Source organism: Phoca vitulina, unplaced genomic scaffold, assembly GCF_004348235.1.
Source record: "Phoca vitulina isolate PV1807 unplaced genomic scaffold, GSC_HSeal_1.0 scaffold1, whole genome shotgun sequence".
Classification (NCBI taxonomy): Eukaryota; Metazoa; Chordata; class Mammalia; order Carnivora; family Phocidae; genus Phoca; species Phoca vitulina.
The window spans coordinates 50,587,444-50,605,706 of NW_022589704.1; the positions used below are offsets into that span (position 1 = coordinate 50,587,444).

The 18,263-nt window shown below is 38.5% G+C and overlaps 1 protein-coding gene across 6 annotated transcripts in view; it reads left to right on the top strand.

Annotated features, from left to right (window-relative positions):
* Positions 1-18,263, top strand: part of PDE1A (phosphodiesterase 1A) — a 321,855-nt gene that overhangs the window by 235,543 nt on the left and 68,049 nt on the right. For all 6 annotated transcript variants that reach the window (XM_032406893.1, XM_032406903.1, XM_032406875.1 and 3 more), the window contains one exon: positions 13,732-13,914. In XM_032406893.1, coding sequence (XP_032262784.1) covers positions 13,732-13,914 — 183 coding nt within the window. The remainder of the gene's footprint in view (positions 1-13,731; positions 13,915-18,263) is intronic.

The following is an 18,263-nucleotide window of genomic DNA, read 5'->3' on the forward strand; positions in this document are numbered from 1 at the left end:
AGATTAGGTGAGAAGTTATCCTTAGGAAGTTACCTAGGAAAAGAGACAAATGGCCAAGCACAACTGGAATATATAGATAAAGATGGAGCTAACAGTGCACAGCTAAGCCCTTCAAATAAGCAAAATGTAAGTAGCATTGCAAAATCAGAAAGGTTAGTTACTATTTATGTTTTTAAAGATTTTATTTTTTTATTTGAGAGAGAGAGAGAGTGCACAAGCAGGGGAAGTGGCAGAGGAAAAGGGAGAAGCAGATTCCCCACTGAGCAGGGAGCCCGATGCAGGACTCAATTCCAGGACCCTGGCATCACAACCCCAGCTGAAGGCAGACACTTAACCGACTGAGCCACCGAGGCGCCCAGTTACTATTTATTTTAAACTCAGTTGTTCAGCATGGTTAAGAGCAAGCACTACGATACTTATGGCCAAAATATAGACCATGGGCTATAAAACTATGGGTTCAATGTGACATTGGAGAGCAACCCCTTTGTGATTAGTCACTACAACCTGCACATCATGATGGCACTGACTCATGTGTACTCCATGGACATTTAGAACCAGCACAGGCAATAAGGGGAAAAAAAGAGCAGGACTAATGAACACCTCTCATGACTATTTTAATTATAAGTGACAGGAAGCCCAACCAAACCACCTTCAAGAAAGTCTCACTGCCAAAACATTGATGGCTATTGCTGACTATAAGCATAGGTGACTCTGGGCAAAAATGATGTCAAGGGAGCCACTTCTGTGTTTCACTCATTCTGTAATGGCCTCCTTTTGATGCTTTGAGTGGTAGCAAGATGGCAATAGTATTTTCAAGCTTTATAGCCTCACACCTTCAAATGCAGCAGGAATGAGAAAGGGTTTCTTACCCAGAGGCTCCAACAAACACAACCTTTATGTTTCATGGATTCTAGTCAGGTAGTATGTGTATCCCTCAAACAGTGGGTCCAGGGGAGTTGGATATTTAAGTGCAGTGGTCAAACATCTCATGAGGCAGGTAAGAGATCAATTTTATTTAAATCACATGCCAAAGAATTGAGAATGGAGGAGAGTACTTTGCTAAACAACAACAACTTTGTCTTCTCTGGAGTAAAAATTAACATGTTTATGTTAGTATCACATGCGGGGGACCTGGATCAAGATTTGTGTGGGATGTTGAACAACTCCTATCCAGGCTTTGCTCCTACTAAGGATGAGCCTCTGGGCAAGAGTTTTTGATTTCCTTTTTCCCTAGTCATTGGTTTTTTAACATGGAAGATGAAGTCTCCAGTCCATTTCTGTTCTGGAATCCTGTGGTTTTATCCCTGGTTGCAAAGTCCCATGTAAAGACCTACTCATGCCTAACCTACTCTGGTCACCATCAGGGTGACAGGAGGGAGCTGCTTGTCATTGGCTTAGTGAGGGAGCATTTATAGATACGGGCTCTTGTATATTTTAGATTGCTTTTATTTGGAGGAGTCTCGGAGGAAATCAATTTGAAGGGTATGTGCTAAGACACTGTTGGAGCTTAGTGATTCCCTAAAAAGCAAATTCTGATTTTTATGAACTCCATTTTCATGGTGCGAGTTGTAGGGAGGGGTGGTTGTTTGGAGTGCTGTGTTTGTAGGCTGTTCTCACCCTGTGGATGGAGTGTGAAAACCAGGCTTAGAAAAAGTGGCAATACATTTCGCTTGATTTTCATATTTTCTGTCCATCTGTGGTATATTACTTTCTATAAACTTTCAAAAACAGCCAGACTAGTGAAAAGGGAAAAAAAAAAAATTGACCAGATCTTTTGAGAGATGACTAACAAGAAAAAGCTCCATGTATTATATAAGATCTTACTGTTTGTGAAATTTGGGGTCAGAAAAATATAAATGAATATTTACTAGATTTGAAAGAGATATAAATTAGGAGCACCTGGGTGGCTCAGTTGGTTAAGTGTCTGCCTTCAGCTCAGGTTATGATCTGAGGGTCCTGGGATCGAGCCCCGCATCGGGCTCCCTGCTCAGTGGCGAATTTGCTTCTCCCTCTCCCTCTGCCCTTCCACCCCAACTTGTGCTCTCTCTCAAACAAATAAAATTATTAAAAAAAGAGAAAGATATAAATTTAAATATTGTTCTTTCCTAACAATGATATTAATAACAATTAAGATTGTTTGACAATTAACTATACCCAGGGCAACATATTATGCATCTTGCATATATGATTGTATATAATTCTCAAAAAATCCTATGAATTAGATATTTATATTATTTCCACTATAAAGTTAAGAAACTTGAGGCATGAAGAAAGCAAATGGACTTGCTCAGGATCATATAATTATTGTCAGAGACAAGTTTAAACTTAAATCCAACATTAACTCTTCTTCCTCGTCAACAGAACCCATTTTTTTTTTCCAATTATTCACTCTCTTCTGCAAAGACAAGTGATTCAGGGAAGATCAACCCCAGGCCCAGGGTCACAATGAGTGAAATCCTAATTGATTTAAACCAGTAATTAGCCTCCGATTCCCTAACCAAAGAGTTTATATATGGATGCATGATGCAATTCTGGCTAATGGAATATAAAAGGAAGACTGATGGGGGTGTGCACAAATGCTTTCCTCTCCATAAAATGGGAGTCCTGTGCATCTGGGTTTTGCTGTATCTGGGTATGATGTTTGAAATTGGTACAACCATCTTGCCATAAGCATAAAGCTAAATCTAACACTAAAGGTGATAGTATAGAAAGATGGAAGAAACCTGAGTCCTTGATGTTATTGACCTGCTGATTTTAAAAATCCCTTCATGGAGTCAATCTACCTTTAGTTTTCTTCTTAAGGAAAATAGTAAATCTCCCTCTTATTTAAGCTGCTTGAGGTTAGGGTTGATGTCACGTGCTGTTGAGAGCATCCTAACAGCCACATAGGTCTGCCTTATTTCAAAGCTCAAATTCTTAATCTCTAATCCATCCAGGAAGTCGTTTTACCCTAATAAGAAGTCCTAATGCAAAAGTTTGATTTCTGAGTTAGCTACTTAGAATTCACATTCTATTTTCCCTTAAAACAAGGTAATAGGTTGATTCAGTTTCCAAAGTAGCCCACAAAACCTATTGATTCCATGATACAGCTAAACAACAATATGTGGTCCTTGGGCAAGTGTCAAGTACTAGAAAGTCAGATACTTAAGACTTTCCTCATTAGGGCGCCTGGGTGGCTCAGATGGTTAAGCATCTGCCTTCGGCTCAGGTCATGATCTCAGGGTCCTGGGATCGAGTCCCGCATCGGGCTCCCCGCTCAGCGGGAGCCTGCTTCTCCCTCTGCCTCTCTCTCTCTCTCTCTCTCTGTCTGTCTCTCATGAATAAATAAATAAAATCTTTAAAAAAAAAAAAAAAGACTTTCCTCATTAAATACAAGTTATTTCCTCATTCTTTGCCATATTTTATCAGCAAGCCTACTTCCAAAGTATATTTTGCTTCTGTCTACTGTTCCTCACTTTTCTCTCATCTCCATCTCCGTCAGTCTGCTCTGTGTCACCATCATTTTTGAGGCTGTCTGTCCTGACACACACCATCCAGCTCTGCACTGGGATCTTGTTATCCTCCCATTCCACTTGGAAGTGGGGGCTGAAGGTAGGGTGGGGTATCCAGCTATCTTCTATTCCAGGATCCTGGGAATTTATTTGGGGTGTGTTGTCACTCCCCTCAGGGTTTTTCTTAGTTTGGAGAAGTCAGGCAGGATTCAGGGTCCCTTCTCAAGATCCCTTCTGTCTTCCTTTTCGACTCCTCTTGCTTAACCGAGGGCGTCTGTGCACAGTCCTAGGAATGGAAACTCTGCTCTGACTCGTGTACTCTTCTGTTGTCTTTGCCTGGGCCTTTCCACCTTCCATGGGATCTGGATTTTGAAAAGTCAAGTTCAGGAACAGAAGTTTTCTCCCTTTAAGTAATTGTGCTTCGCATATAACTTGAGTCAGTGAATGAAATCATGGCTGACTATATGGACAAAGGGCCACAGGGTAACAGCAAATATTTTAAAAAACATTTTCAGATATCATCTTTTCACACATGAAGCAGGGCCTGACTGAAAATGTTAACACATATAACATATGCATCAAAACAAACAAAAAATGACTTTGTTGAACAACCACTAAGACTAGAGATTCTCTGCCTATGTTTTTATACATCTATTCATTTATTCAACAAATATTTATGAAGGACAATCTATATACAATGATAATTATTTTGCTATTCTGTTTGGCTCTTGTTCACTCCCTCTTGTCATTCTTGTTGTATTTTGGCCTCATAAGTTTAGAAAGAAATACATTTTTTGTCTTCCTTCACACTCCTGTCCTTCAGATATATTGCAGCTCTTCTAAGTATCTATGTTCCACCCCAACTCAGTTGAGAAACCGACTTTTCTATTTTGCAATTAAGTAACATACAGATAATTCTCATTTGTAACATCAATATAAAATATTCATTAAGATACCTTTATGGAGATTCTCCCGCCAGTACTTTCCTGATAGTTCCCCAACACTCTTCATCTCTGACAGTGAAATAATGGGCCTATGGAAATAAGCAGTGCTGCTAAGTCCATGTAACAGAATACAACTGAATCTTGTTTTTCTGACAGAGATATTCAGTTAATTGGCAAGCCGTGAATGGATGAGAGCAGTTCTCAAACCTTCAGCATTCCTGAGAGTCACCTGGAGTGCTTGTTAAAACAGAGTGCTGGGCTCCACCCCCCAAAGTTTCTCATTTAGTTGGTTGGAGCAGAGCCTTGAAGTTCCCAGGTGCTGCTGATCCTGCTGGTCTAGGAACCACACTTTGAGAACTGCGCTAGAGGATGTCAAAATAAGGCTACAAAAAAGAGAGATGAATGTTAGAAATGTAATGGTTAGAATCCTAAGGTCTTATTAAGAGTGTAGCCCAAATATTATCCCATGTGGTATGTGAGATGGTCTTGTGCTGAAATGCCTCCTTCAACCAGGAAATTCCAGCACAATAAGAGGTGCTGAACTGGAGAGGAGCGGTGCCTCAGGGCAGCAAGTCTAAGGCACAGGGGAAGCAGGCCTGTCCTTTGATTCGCGGTGTGGTCAATTCTCCCAGATCTGTGAAACTATATGCCCTTAGGCTTCATTTCTGGCCTGCAGGCCACCCTTTTCTCTACCCCTAGCACTCTTAGTAATCCTCAGACAGACGCACAGTTAGATGAAGAACAGAATGCCCTTCTCTTATGTCTCACTTCTCTGATTAGAAAAGGTAACATATCTATTCCCTGGAAAACAGGGCGGGAAGACAATACTAGGTAGATACTGTGGTGTTGTGATAAAATGTACGTAACATAAAAGCTACCATTTTAACCGTTTTAAAGGTGCAATTCAGTGGAATTAAGTACATTTGCAATGTTGTGCTCTCCGCTCTCTACTTCCAGAACTTTTTCATTATCCCAAAATAAACTCTGTACCCATTAAACAATAACTCCCATTCTCCTCCTCCTCTCAACCCCTGGAAACCTCTGTTCTATTTTTTTGTCTCTATGAATTTGCCTATTTTACTAGGTAAATTTTTAAAGTAGGTAAAAGTTATTTTTGGAGATTCCTCCCACTACTTCTTTATGATCCATAGAATCTTTACATTGTTCTTTGGCTCTCCAAAGTCACTTTAACCAACTTCTTCCCATAAAATGTCTCAAACACTTCCATCCCCATGAGAGGACACCCTCCTTTCCCTTCATGTCAGAAATAGAAATCTGCTGAGACTAACTCATGTAGATGTGTAAATAACTGGGGTTCTTTGAGGACTTTCTTTGTGACACATACTTTTCTAAGTGCTTTCTGTGCATTTAGCCATTCCGTCCTCACAACCCCACCACTAGGGATACAATTATTATCATTTCTCTTTTACTGAAAAAGAAACTGAGACTCAGGTAGGATGAAGCACATTTCCCAAGACCAACAGCAAATAGGCAATGAAGCCAGGAGTTTGACTCCAGAGGCAGTTCTCCTAACCACAGAGGATGGTTATTAATCAAAAAATTTAGTAATTAATGGAATGTGAAGCTTTGTGCCTAATGGCATGTTTTCAAAGATATTTTTGAGCTAAGAGCACTTTCTGGTGGGAAGCCAAGAGTCATCAGGCAGGCTTAAGGCAGTTTTCTGCTTCACCCATTCCCTCCATTTCCATCTCCCAACTAACTCCAAAAATACAAGCTGAATCCCAACTGTCTGAGGAACTTAACTCCTTCTCAGACTCCTCCTGCAACATTCCCCTGGCCCCTTCTGTCTGTCCTAGGGGACGGAACCTCCTCTGCCTAGGCCTCTCTGCTTCCTTGGGTGGGTACGGAGGAGGTATAGAGCCGTCCTTAGACCTCAACTTGAAGAAAACGGCATCTAACTTTAACATTCTCCTTAGCTGGTCTTGTTTTAGCCAAGATTTGCCTCTTGAGAATTAAGCTAAGGTCAGCATAACTAACTTGTCTCCCCAAACTTGTCCCCGGCAAATGTGCAGTCTTAATAGTCCCTCAGATGCAATGGTCATCTTTTCACAGTTCACAAAAAAAAAAAAAAAAAAAAGGACTAATAAAAACAAAAGAACAAAGTTATCACATAGACAGAAAAAGGAAAGAAAACTGCCAAAAACAACATTAACAACAAAAACTGTTGAAATAAATTTATGAGCCTGCCATCTTAAGTCCTTTTTGGAACAAGACAAGGAATAAACAAATAAATAGCTTGGGTGGTAGCCTGGAAGAATTAATTCAAGTGTATTTCACACTCAGGAAGCAGTTTACTGACAAGTCAATATGGCATTTTGAATGTATCACCTTTTCTCATCCTGACATTTAATTCATTGTACTTCAAAGTACCCTGAAATTCCAGATATATTTCTCTATGAGAGAATGATTTGATGTACCGGTCTTGAAAAATAAATTTGAGCTTCCTCCAACCAAAAATTCCCTGGTGGACCAAATTCTTAAGATTTTTTTTAAGATCAATTATTTTTAACCCTAAATTTCGAGGTAGAAATGGGATAGAAAATAATGTTAGTATCTCCTGAATGTGAAGGTAGTCTGGGTACTTAGTAAGAAAACATGCATTTGAGGTAAAGGATAAGTGAGCAGTTAAAAACTTAAAACTCTGAGATCAGACTTGAGTTCAAAAGTGGCATGGTCACTCCCGGTTGTGTGACTGAGCAAATCACTGAAGGTGTCTGTATCAGTAGAATAAGGGTACTGATAATAATTGTATTTTCCTCGTGATGGTATTATGAGCATTAAATGAGGTAAAGCGTGGCTCCTAGCCTGATTCATAGTAAGTAAAAAAGTTAGCATTAGCATCTCTATCTATCCTCAGATAACTGAGGTCTGAGTGAAGCTTTAGTATTGCTCTTAGGGTTTTGGTTTGGTTTGGTTTGGTTTTGGTTTTGGTTTTTTTGGTGGGGGACTGCAGTCAGCTCAGATCACATATATGTGCTCATCAAAGAAATAACACTAATGGACCTATGTGGGAACCACTTACCGACCCCCCCCCAAATATCCATACTGCAGAACGATCCACTTCTCTTAATCCCCCAGCCATCCCTGGAGGGCTCACTTGGAAAATATTTACCATGTATGAGTTCAGTACTATCCTTAGCCCAGGGCCAGTATAACTGCTTCCCTGGACACTGCCCCTCATTTTAGAGTGCTCAACGATGGCTCATTTCTGGTGTGACCCTCCCCATGAGGTGATAAGTCTTCAAGCCAAGGACAACTTGAAACACATGCCCCTCTCCCTCATCTAGGTACTTGGACTATAGAATTCCCTATCCTGCCCATTGTGCTCCTGTCCCATATTCTGGACACTGAGATCCCAGAATTCTCTGCCCAAAAGTCCCCTAGTCTGTCTCCGAAGTCTTAGTGGGCTTCTTTCTTAGGTGTTTCCTCCTGAGTGGGCCAGAACACTGTTGATATGGGTACCCCTCCACCTCTAAAGAGTAGCCAAGAAGCAGCTGCTTTCAAAGCTGGGTAGGTTGATGAGAATATTGAGGGAGGCTGCAGTGTCCACCTGCTTACACAGTAAGGCCAGGCTTTTATGAAACTTCTTAAAAGGTAGGAGGATAGAACACATTTAATAATTCATTCATTTGATATAAAACTTTAAAATATTTAATTATATGGTATTTGGGAGAAATGTGCTCCTGCCCTGGGCCCAGCAAATATTAGGGGCAGAACTGAAAGACTTAGTGGCTTATTGAAATGTATCCTTTATAAGAAGAGTAAAGCAGGGAAAAGAAAATTTCAAACCTAAGCAGCCAGTTTCTAACTGTGTCCAGCACTTGAATCTTAACACTCAGTAGGTGTAAATGTGGGCACCAATTGCCTGGAAATAACTGTGTGGGTACACTGGTATAATCATTTTCCAAGAGTCCGCTGTGGACAGAAATATTTTTACTGATATAATTGTAAAAGTCAAAATCTCATGACCTCTCCTTCCGTGGCCACCTCCTTCTTTATTCCCTTCCCCTGAAAATTTTCTAGTTCAAAAAATAAGCCCTTTGGGAGTTGTGTCATCTGATTTCAAGAGAAAATTTGGGATATAAATAACTTCCAAGGGTCAGTTGAGCACTGATTGGACGGAGGGTCAGTTTTCACAGCTCCCTGGCCCCCCATCTACCCTTAGTTCATGTTTAGGGATCCTTAACTTTCTGCTTTATTGACCCTCTTAGGACTAAAAAAGAAAGAAAGAAAGAAAGAAAGAAAGAAAGAAACAAAGAAAGAAAGAAAGAAAGAAAGAAAAAGTTACATCAGACAGAGGAAGCATTTCTAAGAGGTCAACAGTGATAACATTTTACACATATACTCCTTATCATTTATTTTCTATAGAGCGCATTTTAAGAATTCCTAAGGAAAAATGCACCGATGACTATGTTTTCATGTTGTAAGATTCTTAAACACAAAGTCTTTATTTTTTAAGAGCACTCATGATGTAAACAATTATGCTTACTCTACCATATAACATTAGGATGAAGAGTAATTGAGCTCTTGGATATTTTGAAAGCAAAATTAATTATAGTATTCAAGATCCCATTTTATCAACCTACTTGCACAAATTTATTTCAAAAATGAAATGAGGGCACAACGTAGTCTTACATGTTTTCTCTGTGACATAATCTTATGTAAATATTCAGATATCTTCACATGTCTCAAATAGATGTATAGGAAAACTGTTTATGATAATTCTCTAGCAAAAGCCCAGGATTACTATTCCATATTATACTATAATTCTGCTTTTGCCCTATCTAGCACGAGCCAATGAAACCCAAAGAGTCCTTGTGATGCTCAGAGGCAGGAAGACAGAGAGTACAAGGCAGGTGCCAGGGAAAGGGAGGACAAAATGGAGAAGAGAGAGACGGAGAGGAGTGGGGAGAAATAACGTGTCATTAGGTCTGTTGTTTTTTTAAAAATTTGTTTATATTTAGGTTTTATTCACATGTCTTTCAAGTTTCTTTTCTCCAAACTGAAAAATAATTATCTTAATGAATCTGCTACAATTTATTTATAACTTCCTTAGGAATGTCTTACTATACTCTACTTGAGAAATGAGTCTAAAAGAGTATTTAACAGAAATACTGACTTCCTGGGCTAAAGGCATGCACATAGTGTATACAATTTTTAAAATTTCTTTTTACTGTGCCTATAATTCAAAATGCCATAAAAAATGTTTAATGTCTTTCCCACACCAAATATACATGTTGCCCCATAATTTGCTTCAAAAGTTTTAAAGGGGTTATTCAAACGCAAATTATCCTAAAAGAGATGATTGACAATAGTGAATTCACTCCCAGGATGCTGCTGCTGATTATCAATCAAATAATATAGGACTCTAAAGACTAAAGTTTCTTCTACCATCCCCATCCTCACTCTACTCCTCAAAAGTAATCACTTATAATAGTTTAGTGGAAATATCTCTAGATGTTTTCTAGACATTCAATAGATACATGTTCATCTCCTACTCTGTGCCATGCACTGTTGTAGGTGCTGGTGATACAATAATGCTCAAAAAAACCCAGACCAACTCTTTGCTTTCAAGGTCTTTACAGTTTAGTGTATGAAACATAAAGTGAATAAACAAACCGGTAAACATACAACATGATATCAAGTAATGGTAAGTGCTAAGAAGTCAATAGTAGGACAAAAAGACAGAATAGAGGTGTTTACTAGTTGAGTTGGGGGGGTCAGGGAAGCCCTCTTTACCTGAATACGGTGAGAAAATGATCCTCTCAAATATGGTAAGAGAGTCTAAGCAAAGCAAATAGCAAGTGCAAAGACCCTAGAGCAGAAGCAAGCCTGGCAGGGTTGAGCACAGTAAGGTCAGTGTTGCTGGAACAAAATGCGTAAGGGGAAACTAGTTAAGAGATGAAGGTAAAGACAGCGCTTGTGATGAGCTATGTAGGACTTTATGAATTAGGCATTGACAAGGTCTGACTCTAAAAGAGGTGTTCTGGCTGCAGAAGAGAGACTAAATGGGTCAGGACAAGAACTGGGAGACCAGTGGGAGGCTACTGCAGTTGGCCAGAAGAGAGGTGATGGTGGCTTTGTCTCATTCATTGCTGGTAGGAATGCAAAACAGTACAGCCACCTTGGGAGACAGTTTGGAAGTTTCTTTAAAAAACGAAACATACTCTTACCATACAATCCAACCGTTGTGGTCCTTGGTATTTACTCAAATGAACCGGAAAAGTCTGCATACAACTATTTATAACAGTTTTTTTGTAGTTGTCAGAACTTGGAAGCAACCAAGATGACCATGGTTGAATGTATAAACAAACTAGTATATCCATACAATAGATTATGATTCAGCAATAAAAAAAGAGCTATTAATACACGAAAAGACAGTTTGGTGTTTAGATCCATAATAGCTAAAAAGGCATTTTAGTTCCTTGCAAATGATTTTTATATTTCAAAACCAGAAGTACAAGTGATGTTCTCTATTAAGTGAATATTAATATAATGCAGAGTTGTGCCTTTGTCATCTATCGGATTTATAATCCATGCGGGTAGTTACCACATAGTGTTCATGAATGATAGAAATATTCTATCTCCTTAGCCTTTATATTATTAGAAAGAGAGAATGAGAGAAAGAGAGAGAGAGAGATTGAAATTAATTTTAAGGAATTGGTTCACATGATTGTGGGGGCTGGTAAGACGGAAATCTTCAGAGCAGGCTGACACTGGCTGGAAATTCTGGCAGGAGTAAATGTTAACAATCTTTAGTCTGAAAGCAGTCTGAAGGCAGAATTACTTCCTCTTAAGGGAATCTCTGTTTTACCTCTTAAGGCCTTTAATTAATTGGATGAGCCCACTCACATTATGGAAGGTAATCTGCTTTACTCAAAGTCTACTGATTTAAATGTCAATCACATGTAAAAAAACACCTTGACAGCAACACTTAGACTGATGTTTGACCAAATAACGGGCACTATACCCTAGCCATGGTTAACATATAAAATTAACCATTGAAGAGGTATTTGTTGCTTTTTCAAAATTTGCTTTTAGTTATAGAATAACATATCTCATGCTTTCCTCTTTACACACTCCTTTATTCCTATATCCACAAATGAATTCACATTACTCTTTCCCCAAGGTTATATGTTCATTCCTTCTTAATGAATGACATCATGCATCATGATGAAGAATAACCATATTACCGACTCTTAAGTCTCATATCCCTATTTGATATCTCATTTCCGTATGCTGATTTTGTTGATGATCTGTCTTGGATAATTTATGAGTTTAGGACATACAGTCTTAAAGTCATCAACATCAAATTTTCAAAGAATCAATTGACCTCCATTACAATGTGTCTGTCATTCTACTTTGAGTAGCTGATAAAACAAGGCAGCAGGAGATTTCTTGGAGCTTGGTGACATCACAGGATTACACCACAATGACTCCCATTCCACCTGTCCTGTTCTGTGGTTTTATCTGATCACTAGATAAGAAATAATGGAAATAGTATAAGCCCTGAATTTTCAGACCATGTAGTGTAGTGACTTACTGCAATGGGCTAAACAGGCTAAAATGGACAAAATGCTAAAAAAAATATTTTGCCAGGGGTTAAAATGTCAGTGTATTAAGGATAAATCAAAACCACCCAAACATAAGTTCCAAAAGAAAATTAAAAAAGATACAAAGTAAGTATTAATCAGTATTAACTTCCAGTTACTTAAGGCTCTTTTATCTTCATACGTATACCTGTAGTTTTGTAACTCCAGCACTTAAGATGTATATATTTTCTCATAAGTCATTTCATAAATTCATTTGTGTGGTTATACCATGAAAAGTAAATATTAGCAAGTGACTGTGCTCTGAATGTTTCTAGAAAAGAGCAGCACATAGAGGTCATCATATAACCTTTTTTTTTTTAGTTTTTTTTCAATTAATTTATTTTTTTGATGTAGTGTTCCATGATTCATTGTTTGCATATAACACCCAGTGCTCTATTCAATACATGCCCTCTTTAATACCCATTACCTTTTGAGAGTTTTTCTGGCATCATTGGGTGCTGTGGGTGGACTTTCTACCTTTTTTTGCCCTTTCCTTGGTCCCTGCCCTCTCAAGATGGTGTGACTTGTCCTGGAGGCCTTAGCACACACTGTCATTCTGTCTTCCTTCCATCAGCTTATGATCCCTGGGCTTCACTCTGTACAAAGAGATTTACCTAAGCGAATGGAACCCCAAAGCCAAAACTAAAGTGCACTAAAAATAGCTCTGAGTTATCGGTGCGCCGACACGGATACAACAAAGTCAAGCGACAGACAAAGGTGGCCCATGTTCTTCCCGGAGGCAAAGCTGAATCGCTCCGTAGAGTGTTTTGTCATTTGTGGGGAGCCTTTCACACTGTCTTCCCTGCTCATACCTTTAGGAAGTTCTGGATCACTGGAGCTGACCAGCCTTAAGGGCAGGTTCTACACCCCTCAGTTCAGTCAGTGTTGTCTATCTGGAGCTTCCAGAGGACAAGACAGTGCGGTGGTTTCACTTCCGTTCACTCCCCCTCATGCAGTTGATTTCCTCGCCCGCGCTTCTAGACACGCCTGGTCTCCACCCTCAAGACAGCATCTGCACTTAACTCGGGTGTCCCTCTCCCACTTCTGCTGGCTCTGTCACCTAAAATGAGCTTTGAAAATAATCTATTTATCTTTTTTCTTCACTTTTTAAATCTGTGATGTTGATCTCAGAATGAATATCTTTTAGAGTACTTGATGAATTATTTTCTAAAATTTAGAGATAGCACTCAGGTAACACATGTGAATGACTTTTGTAGACTCCGAGGCCTTATGCAAGCAGCCTGTGCTAGCTGTATTATGTATAAGCAAGGTTAGTAAATGTAAGACGACTTTGATAGCTTCTATTCCCTGTTTTCTTTCCACTCCAGTTGCCTCCTTTAATAACAGACATCTGCGTATGAACTCTCTTCTCCATTTTAGTTCTGTTCATTACCAGAATAGTATATGAATTGTATCTCCAGACCGGTATCACGGTATCACGTTTGGGAAGCTGCAAAAGCTCAAGTCCGTTAGTGCTTGCCTTCAGAAGACCATCAATTTGAGAAATTCAGAGCTTTTCAAATGTTAATCCAATCATTTTTCCTTTCTTTTTTTTTTAAGTAGCTAGTATTAAGGGATGATCAGAGAGTGATTTGCTATATTTTCAATCCTATTGCAATGTTTGTTTTGTTATCAGATTTTCTTCACTTTTTCCTAAAGTTTAATCTGTATAAATTTTTGTAGAAGACTGCTGGATACCGAAGATGAGCTCAGTGACATTCAGACAGATTCGGTCCCATCAGAAGTACGGGACTGGTTGGCGTCCACCTTCACAAGGAAAATGGGGATGATGAAAAAGAAATCTGAGGAAAAACCAAAATTTCGAAGCATTGTGCATGCTGTTCAAGCTGGAATTTTTGTGGAAAGGTAAGTGAAATTGTTAGTATCTCAAGATGATAAAATTTGGAAGGCAGGAGATATACTTACCATATCAAAGTTATATGAGTCAAACATTTTACTTATTGAGGAACACTTCAATTATAAGTATACCCAGAATGAGCAAATTTAGAACTTTGTTATGAATTTGCCTTAACAAAAATGTTTTGTCCTGGGTTTAGTACTTTTATTTCTTTTAAATTGACATAAAGACTGGGGCGCCTGGGTGGCTTAGTTGGTTAAGTGTCTGCCTTCGGCTCAGGTTATGATCTCAGGGTCCTGGAATAGAGCCCCATGTCTGGCTCCCTGCTCAGCGGCGAGCCTGCTTTTCCCTCTGCCTACCGCTCTACCTACTTGTGCTCTCTCTCTCTGTCAAAGAAATAAATAAAATTAAATAAATAAATAAATAAATTGACCTAAAGACTAAAAGCAAGGGTGCCTGGGTGACTCAGGCGGTTAAGCGTCTGCCTTTGGCTCAGGTCATGATTCCAGGGTCCTGGGATAGAGCCCCACATCAGGCTCCCTGCTCAGTTGGGAGCCTGCTTCTCCTTCTCCCTCTGCCCTTCCCCCCTGCTTATGCACGCTCTCTCTCTCCCTTTCTCTCTCTTTCTTTCTCTCTCTCTCTCTCTCATGCACGTACACGTGCAAATAAAATATTTTTTAAAAAAGGAAAGACTAAAAGCAAAAATTTTGAATGGCCAATGCCCTCAAATGTACCTTTGTGAGTAACTGTTTAAAAAATTATAGCATGTTCATGTGTTACACAACTAATTTTATTTGCATAAAATGTAACATTTCATAAAACAAATTCTGTACTACATACTAAAATCAAAAGGGCCTTTCTCTGCATTAAAGCAAAAAGACCATCCTCTTTCCATCATGGGAGAAAAGCTCCTTATGTCTGCTTTTGAAGAGTTTTGACATTTCTGTCACTGAAGCAAGGAATACTTGATGACCCCTAGATGCTCCAAATCGAATCACCATAGTTTCTCATGTGAAATACATGTTAATGTGGCCTAATTTTATATTTGTTTAGCCCTTTAAGAATACAGCCTATTTTTCTGTCTAGGAAACAAGATGTTCCAGAATTAAAACTAAAGAAAATACTTGAAATAAACACGTTACATCTGACAATTTTTGAAAACTAGTTACTAGAAATCGCTTAGATTAAAAAAAATTGCGTTATATTAAATTATATATAAAAAGATGAAATATTTTCTAAACTAATAAAATTGAGGAAGAGAGTTTTTTTTGTCAGTGTGCTTAAATTCAAGAGAGACCACATCATTTTTCATCTTCTGAGATCTCTATTATTTCTAATGAACATTATATACTTTAATTTTCCTCTGATAAAGGAACAATAGGAAACACATTTGGGTTTCTAAAAATGTAAATGAGAATGCATTGCAAGAAATATTTGATGCCATTTAAAAATATAACTACAGCACATAAAACTTGAAGTTTCTTGTTTTGTGCTTCTACTATCCACGATAATAACCACTCAGTGATTATTTAAATTATTTTGAGTATTTATTAACCATATTTACTTGGCTTTGATAAAAGAATCCTCATAATAAGCAATTTGATTAGTGTGGTGAGGTGATACCCACACCCCCTTATAAGGTGCATAAACTGGTCTCAACTCTGCCAGGTGGGACCAGAAGTCTGCAACAGGGAAGCAGGGCTGGAGAGAAAGAATATCCATAACCATGTTGCCATTTTTTAAAAAAACAACTTAGGAAAGTGTATGACAGTTATTGATTTTCATTAACACCAAATTGAAAATATCTCAATAGTAGTTCAGAAAGTCAGTGAGAGAATCACCAATAAAAGAGAATATGTGTGATTTGCTGAAAGAATGTGTATTTTGTCTTTTTCAGGAAAATATTGTAGAACTTGGCAAACTAAAAAGGATGCAAACTGTGGGAGTCAATTTCTATTTCCATCCAGTAAAAGATTAAGACTTCTGTAAAATATATTGATATGCTAAGTTTTCATTTTTTCATATGCTACATAAAATATTTTATTTAATGACCTGTAGAAATAGCAAATATACTTAAGGTAACTAAACTAGCAAGCAGTCTTGAAGAAATCAGTAAGTTACAAACATATGGAAATGAAATCTCTTTGATTACTCTTGTATCCCCATTAGGAGGTGCATAAAAATAGGGGCATATGTTTATCTTGAATTTTCAAAGATGATCATCTTCAATTTTGAAAATTAGAAAGCTTTCCTGAGTATTCTCTCAAGTCTCCCCTCCCCAAGGCTCCGTGCCTCTGCAGGTCCTGGCAATTCATTACCTAGAGATACCTTGAATCTGCTCACTTTCCCATCTCCCCTCCTGCAACCCCAGCCCCCAGCTCTGTCACCTGCCATCAGAAATATGACCGTAGCTTTCCAGTTGGGCCCCCCACTTCCTCAACTGCCGTCTCCAAACAAGTCATTCTACAGTGACGTTTTAGAATATAAATTAGTCCCTGTCACTCCTAAGCTTAAAACCATCTGATGGTTTTCCATTTCACTTGGTATTAAGGGCGACTTCTGTATCATGGTTTTGCAGGATTCGGCACCTTTTTACCTTCTTGCCTCATCAAATGCTACCTTCATTTTTGAGTGAATATCTATATTGCTCTGATTTCAACCCACATTCCTAACTCTTTCTCCCCTTGGGACCACAATCCTATTATTTCCTCTACCAAAAATGATTTGCCCTGCCCTGCCCTGCCCCTGGCTGGCCCTTCCTGTCTTTCCAGATGCCTTCCCTTAGCACTGTGTACAGTGTACATCACTTTGTCTACCCTGACCAGTGGTTTACCTCACAGCACTGAGTGCTGCTTGTAATCATGTATTTTTTTATCTGTTGCCCCTCTTCACTGTTCAGTAAGCCTCACGAAAGCAACAACTGTCTTTTTCTTGTTCGCCACTGGTCTCTTACCTAATGCAGTATCTGAAATAAGAGAGTTTTTCATTTTTGTGGAGTTTTTGAATTACACATTGCAACTCTAGTAAAAACTTCCAAAAAGAATCCCCCATATTACCAGTTGGACTTTCACCACTTGCAGGAGCCCAGGAAATGCATTGTTCTTTTTCAGCAGCTTGTAATATATCAGCGATTTACTCAAGTGTGAGGCAGCTGTGTTAAGGTCTCCCCCACACGGATTCTGAACCGTCATCTTCATTTTTTTTTGTCCTAATATTCTATTCCTTATTATAGGATTAGAAGATGATAATGGGGAAGTTCCTTCATTTCCTCAGAAGGATAATCTTCTTGGTCTTGCTTTACATTCCATGTAATGAGAATGCACACTGACCTTCATTCCTCAAATGTATCCCAGGTCTAAGAGATCAGCACCAGAGTTCCCACAGAGCCCTGGCAGCCCCAAAGAACCAAGAATTGCAGGCAACAGCCCTGGCTGCAGAGTAGTGAGAAGAGTAACATTAATAATAATAATGGCTTTCTTGTATTGAGCATTTATTATATTATGGTAGACATTTATATCATTTACTCTTCACAAAAAGCTTATAATTATCCTCATTTTACAGATGAGTGACATTAAATAGCTTTCCAAAAGTCACATAGTTAGTGAGTGGCTAGTCTGTGATTTAAAGCATGTCTTCTCTTTGCTTCATCCTACTGCTTTTCAGTGCCATGAAGTCACAGGGATTGAAAGTTACTTAATTTTTTTAATTTCTTACTACTGATTATTGACCTTATTTTCCTCGACCATTATCCTTTTATTTCCCCTGTCCCTCCATTTTTTAGTAATGATGACTAGAAAAATAGATATAAAAGACTGTTGTCTCCAAAAAACCCCACAAAGTAACTAAATATCATTATTGACATTAATTATTTTCTGGGTCTGTTATAGTGCAATTACTAATTTCCTTGCCTGCAAGAGTACAATAATTATGCCTATCTCAATGGAGTAATTAAGTATTTTTATTTATAAAATGCTCTGAAATCTTCCAAGAGAGATAGAGAATAAGGATAATTTTTTATTAAAACCAATTACCCACATTCAAAAATTATTTAGAGTCATTTAAAATAAACATTAAATGGAAATAGTGAAATAAAGTAATAAGATCTCTGTGATAAAATGAGGAGATACTTTATCAAGGAAGCCTAGGCTAAAGATATACGTAAATGAAATTTTTTAATTCTGAGCTTTCAAGAAGTCAAGATTAAAAAGAGAAACATGAGAGGTGCCAGGGTGGCTCAGTTGGTTAAGTAACCATCTCTTGGCTTCAGCTCAGGTCATGATCTCAGGGTCCTGGGATGGAGCCCCGCATCAGGCTCCCTTCTCAGTGAGGATTGCTGCTTGCCTCCTTCTCCCTCTAC